This window comes from Xyrauchen texanus, chromosome 11 (genome assembly GCF_025860055.1).
Source record: "Xyrauchen texanus isolate HMW12.3.18 chromosome 11, RBS_HiC_50CHRs, whole genome shotgun sequence".
Taxonomy (NCBI): Eukaryota; Metazoa; Chordata; class Actinopteri; order Cypriniformes; family Catostomidae; genus Xyrauchen; species Xyrauchen texanus.
The window spans coordinates 2688553-2700945 of NC_068286.1; the positions used below are offsets into that span (position 1 = coordinate 2688553).

The following is a 12393-nucleotide window of genomic DNA, read 5'->3' on the forward strand; positions in this document are numbered from 1 at the left end:
AAGTTAGAGAAGTTAACTGAGCAAGAGTTTATATTGGAGAGATATTTCGGTTCAATCGCACTCCATGTGAGAAGTGTGCTGAAACAATGAGGTGAACATGAACTGATGCAAACTCATTCAACAAAAGTCCTGTAAAAACAGAAATTCTTCGCTTTATTAGGAATTATTTCTGATAATTTCAAGTTTCTTGAATCCAGATAATTACTAAATGTAATAGTTTACAGTACAGTTTAAATCATTTACTGAAGCAGATGTTCTTAAATGTGTATTATACATGGTTTGGGTACATGTGAATATACCATTTAGGTATAAAACGTGGAATAGTTTCACGTGAAAGTGTCATAATTGTAAGTAAATTGATTAATTAGCGCTGATGGCTAATTTAGGGAATTATGTTATTATTAGGGAGTTCATCAATCTCATGTGCTAGTTTTGCTAACCATGTGTGTGAACGATGGTCACACATGCTGAGGCGCATTATAAGTTATCAGAGTATACATGCAAATGAAAAAAATTATTTTATGTGTGACAGTTGATAATTCTGAAGAAAATGTGTTAAAAAAATTGTATGTATTCAGTTTATTAATGCTGATGTACAGCCATGGCCAAAAGTATTGGCAGTGACATACATTATGCGTTTTGCAAAGTTTGCTCCTTCAGTATTTGTGGATTATTTTTTCACATGTTTCTATGGTATACTGGAAAACAATGATAAGCATTGTTAAAACACACACAAGATGGTAATCCATTCTTGCCTTATTACATCTCGGATTTGATTGCAATTTGTGGGCTTCGGTTTGTCCACTTGCCTTTTGAGGATTGGCCACATGTTCTCTATGGGATTAAGATCCAGGGAGTTGCTCTTGCAGGACGTTTTGATACCATTCTTCATTCATGGAAGTGTTTTTGGGCAGAATTGTGAGAGGGCTCCCTTGGATTAAAAGCATCTCCACACATGGATGGTCTCAGGATGCTTCACTGTTGGCACGACACAGGACTCATGGTAACGTTCATCTTTTCTTCTACGGACTATCGATTTTCCAGATGTCCCAAACAGTCGGAAAGGGGGCTTCATCAGAGAAAATATCCATGCACCAGTCTTCTGCTGTCCAATCCTTGTACTTCCTGCAGAATTTCAGTCTGTCTACTTGGAGAGAAGTGGATTCTTTGCTGCCCTTCTTGACACCAGGCCATTGTCCAAAAGACTTCGCCTCACTGTGGGTGCAGATGCACTAACACCAACCTGCTACCAATCTTGAGCAAGTTCTGCACTGGAGGTGACACGATTCTGTAGCTGATTCCTCAGGAGGAGACGGTCCTGGCACTTGCTGGACACTCTGGGACGTCCTGAAGCCTTCTTCACTGCAGTTGAACCTCTCTCCTTGAAGTTCTTGATGATCCGGTAAATGGTTCTTTCAGGTGCAATATTCTTTGCAGCAATTTCCTTGCATGTGAGGACATTTTGATGCAAAGTGATGATGCTGCACATCTTTCTTTAGATGTAACCATTGCTAACAAGAACACAAAGATTAAAGCACTTCTTCCCTCCTTTTATAGCAATCAGTCTGCTCTTATAATCCAATCAGAATGATAGAGTGATGTCACCTGACTAGAACTCGTTCACACTTTCCCAGGTGCTGCTGATATGATTAGTGAAATGATGTTAGCTGGTCATTTTGTGTCAGGGCCAAAAAACAGTGAAATTTGGGTTTTTGTGATAAAGTAAATTTTTTTGGCCAATGAAGCTTTTTGCAATTATTTAAAATGCATCTGATCACTCTTCACAGTTATCTAGAAACAAGGTGAATCAACACCACAACAACTGAAGCAGAAAATGTATGTCAGTGCCAATACTTTTGGCCATGGCTGTAGAGATTGAGTACATATGTGTTTATTTGAAATGTTTTCAGTACACAACAAGACAGTTATTGAAATGTTAAGGGTTATTGTTGTTGAAATGAGAATTCATTGTGACTCCACCTTGTCTTTTGCAAGGTTGGGTATTTTTTTTTTTTTTTGGTCTTTTCGGATATACAGTGGTGGGCAAAATTATTGGCACCCTTGGTAAATATGAGCAAAGAAGGCTGTGAAAAAAAATCTGCGTAGTTTATCCTTTTGATCTTTCATTCAAACAATTTACAAAAATCTAACATTCAATTGAAAGAGGGGAAATATCTCATTATTAAATAAATATTTTTTCTCCAAAACACGTTGGCCACAATTAATAGCACCCCTAGAAACTCTTATGAGTAAAATTTTTCTGAAGAATATTCCCATTCATATTTTACATTTTTATTGCACCTGGGTGACTAGAAACATGACATTTTTCAGCCATGACTGGTATAAATATGAGGTAACATAGGAGAAATTCCCTTAATCGTCAATCACAGTGGGTTAAACTAAAGAAAATAGTTCTGATGTGCGGCAAAAGGTTGTTCAGCTTCACAAAATTGTAAGTGCCTAGAAGAAAATAGCCAAAGAATTGAAAATGCCCATTTCCACCATCTGGGTGGAATCAGTTCCAGTCAACTGGAGATCTTAAGAATCGAGAATGGAGGATGGTTCAATGGACAAATAATCTCCAAGGATCACAGCTGGAGAATTGCAGAAATTAGTTGGGTCTTGAGGTCAAAAAGTCCCCAAAATTAATATCAGACATCACCTACATCACCACCAAAGTTGTTTGGGAGGGTTTCAAGAAAAAAAACCTTCTGCTCTCATCAAACAACAAACTCAACCATCTTCAGTTTGCAGACACTCCTGGAACTTCAAATGGGACCGGATTCTATGGTCAGATGAAACAAAAAAAGAGCTTTATGGCAGCGAACACCAGAGATGGGTTTGGCGTTCACAGAGATGAAGAAATACCCAATGCCCAGTCAAATATGTTGCTGGATCTTGAATGTTGTGGGGCTGTTTGTCTGCCAGAGGTCCTGGACATCTTGTTCGGATACATGGCATCATAGATTCTTTCAAAGATAAAAATCAAAACCTGGCTTCCTCTGTCTGAAAGCTGAAATCCTGGTTCCTGGTTTATCTTCCAGCAGGACAATGATTCAAAACAAACCTTAAAATCAACACAAAAATGATTCACTGACCACAAAATCAAGGTTCCCCTGACCTGAACCCCATAGAAAATGTTTGTGGTGAACTGAAGAGGAGAGTCCACCAACATAGACCTCTGATTTTGAAAGATCTGTAGAGATTTTGTATGGAGGAATGGTCTCAGATCCCTTGTTATGTGTTCTCAATCTCATTATGCATTATAAGAGAAGAATCAGAGCTGTTATCATGGCAAAGGGAGGTTGAAAGAAGTATTGAATAAAAGGCTGCCAATAATTATGACCAATGCATTTTGGAGGAAAATATTTAATAATGAGATTTTTCCCATTTCAATTGTTTTACCTCAGTTAAAAGTTAGATTTTTGTGATTTCTTTTGAATGAAAGATCAAAAGCATAAATGATTTTTTTTTCACAGCCTTCTTAGCTCATATTTAACAAGGGTGCCAATAATTTTGGCCACCGCTGTATTCCTGTGACATCGGATGTTGATTCCCCTTGAGAAATTCAAGGTTTAAATTGTTCCTGTTAACAAGCAAAGAGTGTTCAACTCTGTAGGAACTGGCTCGCCAACTTTGTGTTACGCACGGCATGGCGCGAGTGTAGATCACCCTGCAGCTCGTGACTTGATGAGATTTAATGCAGAAGGATATACCTTCCAATGTCCAGGACCAGATATCAGAAGGATACGTTCGCTGTTCGCTCAGTTGCAAACACTGACTCCTGAGAGAACATGGTCTTCTGATATCTGGTCCGACACATTGGAAAGTGTATCCTTCTGCATTATATCTCATGAAGTCACAAGCACACGACGATGAACAAACAGGAAATAGACATTTGTTTGTTGCAGCAAAAAATCAAGAGTTGAGTAGAAAGTACCTTTAAAGTAAAGTAATTATTAATGCAATTACCTTTTTCGATAAAGTAATCAGAAAATGTTCAGATAACCATTTTATTATTAATTTGTAGAGGATTACATTTTGAAGTAATTTACACAACAACAGTTACTGGACTACTCTAACAGTTTCACACATGGCTAAATACAGCAGAAATATTTAGAAAACTATTACACTATGTCATTAAATAATTTTTTTTTAAACACTTATATTTATGCTTAATTGATCTTGATATTTTACTAATTAAAGAGACAGGGACAAGCAGCTATTGTATGAAGCCAAACATGAGACATCTGACATAAACTAATGCCCAACCCACCAGTATTTACATATTTCATCTTTAATTCACTCATGATAGCCAAATAATTCTACACACATTCTACACCAGATATGTTCAGCTGTCAGGTGCTCAAACAGTGGCCTGATTGACAGTTGCATATTCACTGTAATCCTGATTATTACTAAAACTCATGTGATCAACACATTCAGATATGTTGTGAAAGTTCACTGCTGCGTAATTCTGATCATCAGTAGATGTGATACAGCACGGACTGTCTCTACTGGGATGTTCAACTGTAGAGTAAAGAGCGTTTGCATAATCAGAGGGGTTTGTGAGGATTTGTGCAGTATTGGAGTCAGAAGATCTGATGTCTTTAATCTCCTCATAATCACAAACTGTTTGACAAACCTGAGAATAAAACGAGATGATGTCAAATTCTTTAGAGATCTTCAGTTCAGGATGGAAGACATTCGAATTTATTCTCTTTATTGATGTAAATAAACAGATTTTTTTCATAAAGGTAACAATTGTACTAACAGCTTCATTCTGTCCTGGTCTAACGTGAGATACTTTGGATGAGGAATCAGCACCTGTGAAAATCAAACCATATTCATCATATCTCACATCAAATCTCAACACTGATTCTTTGTCTTCCATCGTCAAATATCTGTATTTATCTCATGTCTACATGTAGCCTGCAGGAGGTGCCAAAATCATCTCATGAACATCTTGGATCTCAATGAGGGATTTAGGTGTTGTAGCAGGATGAATGTGGAGAAAAGGGAAACAAATGATTTGTGTTCACACACTATAAACACAGAGTTTTCTGAAGCTTCACCTCGAGTCTGATGTCTCTTATAGAGAGTCACTGACAGCAATAAAAGTCCAATGATGATCAGAACCAGAACAACAGACAGAATGATGATCAGAGATGAGCCTGAAAATACACAGATCAAATCATCAGAAATTCAGCAACTGATTTTCAGATTCATGTTTGAGAGTGTCGTCATCATGCCTGCGCTTGAAAACATGCTCTATTTATTGTTAACAAGAGGATACCTATTGATGACGCAGAAGTCGGTGTGATCTCAGATGGCAAAGACCAGGAAACTGGTGATGATGAAGTTGTGTGAACGTTTTTCTCTAAAACAAGGAAAGAAATTGACATCAACATGGAGACGTAACCTGTTTTCTGACACACAGAACATCGCTTCTCTTTTCCTGATCTGAGAGCTGCTGATGTCTTTCACACAATAGTGATGTTTTCTCACACACTGAGTGTCACATTTACAAAACCACAAACTGTCAGAAATCATTTAAATAGTGAATACGACAGAGTTACTGGAACATGCTTCATCAGGTTTAACATCAGTACTCACCAGTAACAGTGAGCTGGACTCGTGTAATGAAGCTCTTGTATTGTTGATGAGGTTGAACTCCACACCAGTAAGGTCAGTAAGAATTAAATGAATTTCGTGAAATTTGCCAGCTAAATATAAATGAGAAGATCTCAAGATTTTCTATGTTTCCCTGAATGAATTATTGTTCACATTATGTAAGCTGCGCACCCTAGTCAATGTTTAGTGTAAGTATGATGATATTGTGGACATGTCGTGGATTTAAGAGTTTTGAGTTACTCACCTTCACTAACATTCAGATTCACTTCTGTGTGTAAATCTTCACTTAAAGAGATATCAATCCCACAATAGTATGTGTCAGAATCCTGTTTATTCAGATCTCTGATGATCACAGTGAAGACGGCTGCTGTTGTGTTGTCATACAGAGAAAATCTTCCTTCATGTGTCCATTCATCTTTATTATTAGTTTTGATGAGGTCTTTGCACTCTGACCACTGACCTCTACAAAAATACTTTTTATTTTGTGTTTTTTCTTCATTATATCTGCATGTGATGTTGACTCCACCTCCTGAATATCCGGTCACTCTGATGGACATCACCGCACCTGACAGAACAAACCAGCATTTTAATAAAACACTTTGACATACTGTTAAACTGAATATAAAGAGTCTCTTCCTGTAACGTGTCGTTTCTGCTCAGTATTTCCTCTCATGAGTTCTAGTTCTTCTGTGATTGTTGGATCAGAACATGATCAGATTCTTACCAGGAATCATCAGCAGAGTCAAAGTCAAGATCGTGTTCATTTCTCTCTTATTTGTATGTTCAGTTCTTCTGTATAGATGTGTTTAGTGTGATGTTCCCCAGTAGTATCCACTGCACCAACGGCTGAATGAACTTCCTCTTCCTCAGTCTTCTGCTTTTTCTCATATTTAGTTGTTCAGAATTATTCTGATGCAATAGAGGTAAATCTTTTAAATAAAATCAGAATGTTTTTTGTTTTTCAATAGTCATATTTCACATGTTATTTCTCAGATAAAGAGATGCTTTTGAATGAAACACTATTCCCATTAATGTCAAGAGGGAGGTAAACAAACCTCTCTCTCACACATTACTTCCCTTTTCTCGTAAACATGCGAATGTTACTAACATCCACCTTATCTATCCATTATGACTGTTTGTCTGCACAAGCCCTGACTTTTGCAGGACTGTCGTGGCTAAATTTAGCATCGCAAAGACTACAGAACACTCACACTATACAACACATTGCATCATTCTGCTCATAATAATAAAGTAACTGATTTAATTCAATATTTTACATTTATTAAGTTGGCAGACATGCTTATCCAAAGCAATCTTCAATCTTATCCAAAAAAATCTTCCATTTTACATGTTAAATCGTGTCTAAATAAATATCACTTCAATATTAATCAAATATTGCTATTTGACTAATAACATTTCTAATATCTTCAGAGTGCAATGAAAGACATCTGCTCTCCTCTGTTCCGCTGAGTGAAAAAGAAGGAAAAACTCAATCGCGTGCTACTTAAGGAAATAAAAGATGCGCTAAAAACCATTCTCAAACATCATTGGTCAGTTCTCCAAAGTACAACATATTTTCATTTGCTGTCTTACTGCTCATAAAAAATAATTACCTTCTGCTCATTTACATTTTTCAGTCACATCTTAATACTGTTTGTAACCAGGGTTACACTTGCACTTGCCAATAACTAAAGGTTCACCTTTACTATCACCAATACTAAAGAGCTCCTTTGGTCATAGTAAAGACACCTGAGAAGATACAAAAATGCATCGGGTTTAAAATGGTGTAAACTCTAGTGGTAAACTACATACCTCACCTTTCCTCATGTGTAAAAGTTCTGACAGTTCAAACAAGGTTATGGAGATCTACTGCAATACATGTCATTTACATTTACATTTATGCATTTGGCAGACGCTTTTATCCAAAGCGACTTACAGTGCACTTATTACAGGGACAATCCCCCCGGAGCAACCTGGAGTTAAGTGCCTTACTCAAGGACACAATGGTGGTGGCTGTGGGGATCGAACCAGCAACCTTCTGCTTACAAGTTCAGTGCTTTAGCCCACTACACCACCACAGGCTCTGGAAAACTGTGGATTCTACCTGTGCAACTATGTAATATGTATCATTGACAATATAGAAATAATTGACACCAGGTCTCTATGGTTGAGTAGATCACTGGATTAGCTGGTCTCTCTGCTGAGGGTGTAGCTCTCACTCCAAAAAGTGATTTTGAAATGCAGTCTGAACATAGTCAAACTAGACAGGTATAATCATCAGAATGCTTCATCTGTGGTCGAGTAGATAATTGATTCTGGTCTCTCGGCCATTGAGTAGATCAAAGGATCGGCTTGTTTTTCTGCAGTTCAGTAGATAATTGAATCAGATCTCTCTGCAGTGGAGTATATCATTGAATATGGTCTCTCCGCGGTGGAGTAGATAATTGAATCTGGTCTCTCCACAGAGGAATGTATAATGATGGTATTGTGTATGTTTTTGTTCTGCAGCTCCCTGATTTTACGATATTCTTGATCATCATTTTCGTAGATGTGCTGCAAGAGAATTCGTTACAGTACAACATTACACATTACAAATGTAAACATTTAAACTAGGTTTGTTATCACCCTGCTGAAAATACCAAAAAAAGCTTGCCACCAGTAAATGTTGTGTTTTAGATCAAACAACATCATGGGATGCTAGTGTGATGGTGTAACGATCTTAACCAGAAAGACTGGTTAACCAGTTCCATCTGAGTGTCTGTGCTGGTTGAGCAGCTTCACCAGCTTTAAACAGCGCTTGCCAGCAGTGAATGAGCTGTTGACATGAAGTGGCCATGACATGAGAAACCAAATTTTCCATGATCTTTTGACATATAAGATGTCATTGTACTATAAAGACATACGGTAAGTTTCAGAATTGAAAATGTCCATATATTTAAGCAGGCTCTAGAAATAGGCCACATGGAATTTTTGAAACTTGTGACATCACAAGAATCAAATACATCTGCATAGGACTGCCTTTTCAGAAAGACATCAACATCTAGTTTTCGTCATTGCGTGTGACTATCTGGATTTAAATGTTTGTCTACACTAGATGAACAGCTTTGACCGTTATCATTCATCTCATGCCGCTTTAAAACAAATGCAATGTCTGGACCGATTTACACCCATCTGTGCTAATTTTAATGCACTATATGGACGTCTTTGATCTTTTGATGTATTTTTGGTGATGTGTGCAGTGTTTTAAGAGCGGTACAAGCACAACTATTAAAAACGTGTCTCATTCAGCTGCAGCTACTGATTGGGAGAAACACATGCCGATGTTGATCCTGTGAAGACCAGCTTCTCTCTTTTGGCCTGTTGAATCACCCAAGATCAACATGGACTGTTTTACATTTGCTTATTCAGAATGATTGCTTGTGAACCAGTCACAATATGATTCAAGGTTTGCAAAGTACCTGTCATTGAAAGAGGTGGAAGTCAATACACTTTTGGACTGCAAAAACACAAGCAGTTTCATTCATGAATATTTCATATGTCATGACTGTTTGATTGTTTATTATGCTGCTTAAGTAAACATTTTAATATATTCAGGGTGTACACTATGTATTAACCCTGAAATTTAGTTTTATGTTTTGTGGAGTTTGTTAATTTTCTTCCGATTGGGTTTCAAATATGTCTGTATTGGAAGAGCTGCACAATGTTAGCTAATCAGAACAGTGGGCGTTTACATTGAAGTCTTAAAGGGCCAGAGAGCTTGAAACTGAGCTTTTCAGACAGAGAGCCAGGGTGGAAAATGATATGTGACTAAATGATTACCTTTTTAGTGAAAAAAAACTATAAATAAACTATCATTATAAGTGGACCTCAGTGAAGATAAAAAAAAGCATGTCATGACCGATTTAAAGGAAATAGTTCACCACAAATATTATAATTACATTTTAATTGTTACATCGAAGGAGGTTACAGGAGCAGGATCTAAATGCAGCTTAAAGTATTTAATTAAATTAACAAAACAATCATCCACAATGGGGAAAAATCACAGGAACAGCAAAAACAGGAAGTCAAAACACATATAGGTACATACAACAACTGACCAAGACTAAACAGAAATCAGGGCATTATATACACAAAGGCTAATGAGAAAATTAAACACAGGTGAGGAACAATGGGGAACAGCTGGAGGTGATCAGAGATGAGAGCGGGGAATTATGGTAGTGTAGTCCGGGAACAGATGACAGGGGAGAAACACAGGCCAGACAACAGTGAATCGTGACATTAATATATTCAACCTTGTGCTGTCTCAAACTCATATGACTTTCTATCTTCTATGGAACACAAACAAAGATATTTTGATGGAGAAGTGATGTGTTTATATCCATAAAATACAAGTCAATGTGGTCCATAACTTTCAATCTCAAAAAAGGCATCATCAAGATAATCAATGTGACTCGAGTGGTTTAATCCATTTCCTTCTAAATAATTTGTTTTCGGAGCAAAACGGACCAGTGTCAAGTGCAAGGAAGTGTAATCGAGCTTCAAATCATGATTGCACCAAGGAGACTGCAGATTTCAAGATTTATAGTGAAAAAGGAGTTACATTTTGGTCTGTTTCTCACCCAAAACTGATCATATCAGTTTAGAAGACATGGATTAAACCACTGGAGATGTATGGATTACACTTATGTCTGCTTTTATGGAACATTCATACAGCAATCAAAATATCTCAGTTTGTGTTCCGCAGTAGAAAGAAAGTCATATGAGTTGGAGATGACATAACGGTGCGTAAATGATGAGAGAATTGTCATTTTTAGGTGAACTATCCCTTTAACCAGCATTGACATTCAGGCTGGTGTTTTCAGCAGGGCGGCCTTAGATCTGGTCACAAATATCAGATCATCATACACTTACCTCTACAGCACTGTCTGGTCTTGTACTCAAAGGCAAAATCACAGTGGATACTGTTGAAACATCAGGACACCGTTAGTTTCATTCAAACCTTGAAATGAATGTTTATGCTTATGATTGGTTGCTGTAGAAATGTGTATTTAAATCTGACCATATCCTGAAGTTTCTGATTGGGTAATTCTTGGGGATGTCTTGCCTTTCTTCTTCTGCTTACACAACATCACCAGCGCAATCAGGAAACCAATCACCACGATGACTAATCCCACACAGATGTAGATGATAGATTCTGAATGCAAGAAATGAACTTTAACATACATTTTCTCAGAGAACCTCCTTTAAATAATCCTTAATGTATAAGCTGTATAAATGATAGTGAAACGAAAGGAGGAACTGACCTGTTGAGGAAGGAGTCTGATCTGTGGGTGTGATCTTGTTGGTTTGTGGATTCAGTGGTGAAATACTGACGGTGGATGGTATGTTTTCTGAAAAGGGGCTGGTGGTTTTTGTGTCTGAATGGTGAGAGGAAAGATTACATGACTTCAGATGCTCTAAATATACACTAGGACTAAGTTGTCTGAGAACGCTGCAACCCTACAATAAAATAACTGTAACAGAAGGGCTCTTGTGGCTTATTATACTCAAGATCAGGGTTAAAATTTGAGTCAATATACAAAATGACTCAAAGAAAGATATTAGTCTTTATAATTCCATTTTATACTTAATTCTGACTTTCCTGTTTCCTTGTAAGCAGAGATACTGATCACTTACCATTTTTTACACGCAACACAATCTCTGAATAGACATCAGGTATTAGTCCAGTCCTCCTCACTACACACCAGTATTTGGCTTCATCCTCTGTTCTCAGATCAGTGATGGTGACAGTGAAAACTCTGGCTCTTCTGTCATCAGTCAGAGAGAATCTCTCGTCTTTAGCTGGAGATCCTGATTCAATTATGATGTTGTTATTTATAAATGTACACTCTCCTCTGCATAAATACTTTGAATTTGTTTCATATCCAGCTTCATAGGGACATCTGATGTCAACTCTCTTTCCTCTGAATCCAGATATTGTAGATGACGAACCTACAACAGCTGAACAAGAAAGAAAACTAACAACATATACTGTATAGTTCTGAGCAAGAAGTTGCAAATATTAGCCAAAAATATAAGAGTTCTGATCTTGCAATAATAATAATAATAATACAGTATATACCTTACATTTAGGAAATCAAGGAAAACAGAGCAGACATAAAACTCTCAACTTACAAGTGACCACAGAATCTTAAACTCACCTGTTACCATGCAAGTAAAGAAGACCAGGAGGTTCCACATGGTGAAATTTTAGAGTCGCTTCAATTAAATAAAAACTACAAACTGCAGGAAAGTAGAAAGTAGTCTCACTTAAAGCTAAAAACTTTGTGACCTACTTTACTCCTTATCTTCTGTACTGAGTAAATTTATGTGCTGTCAGCAAGTAGTGTTGAAGATTTACTTCCTCTTCTCTCTCGCTTTGGCCACATCCCACAGCTGGTTCCTTCATAAAGAATATTTACATTCTGTGCACATATTTGTTGATCACAACGACACTAGCACAATATTAACACAATATAAAAAACATCTATGAATGTATTTAACATAACAGTTACTGTTAGTATGATTATGGATATACTGTATGTATCAACAGCATGTGAGTTTCAAATGTGCTCAAGACTGAAAATTCAGCTGTCAAGTTAATATATTAGACAACAATATGTTGTCACATACAGTGTGGCAAAGATTAATGGTAAAAACAATATATTAATCTACCTCTAAAGTTTATTACATGATTCTCTGAAATACTCGATTCTGGTT

At 37.1% G+C, this 12393-nt stretch overlaps 2 protein-coding genes across 2 annotated transcripts; both read right to left on the reverse strand.

Moving 5' to 3' along the window:
- Positions 1-4366: 4366 nt before the first annotated feature.
- On the reverse strand, positions 4367-6409 carry LOC127652001 (CMRF35-like molecule 7). The gene is made up of 6 exons (XM_052138065.1): positions 6359-6409; positions 5879-6199; positions 5297-5380; positions 5076-5174; positions 4775-4827; positions 4367-4645 (listed from the first exon to the last, which is right to left on the reverse strand). The coding sequence occupies exons 1-6, from the start codon at positions 6396-6398 to the stop codon at positions 4367-4369; spliced, it is 876 nt and encodes a 291-aa protein (XP_051994025.1). The 5' UTR covers positions 6399-6409.
- A 1592-nt stretch (positions 6410-8001) lies between these two features.
- Positions 8002-11972, reverse strand: LOC127652002 (CMRF35-like molecule 5). The gene is made up of 6 exons (XM_052138066.1): positions 11835-11972; positions 11311-11634; positions 10938-11051; positions 10694-10828; positions 10546-10595; positions 8002-8187 (listed from the first exon to the last, which is right to left on the reverse strand). Exons 1-6 carry the CDS (start codon positions 11872-11874, stop codon positions 8002-8004), a joined length of 849 nt encoding a protein of 282 aa, XP_051994026.1. The 5' UTR covers positions 11875-11972.
- Between the last annotated feature and the right edge of the window lie 421 nt (positions 11973-12393).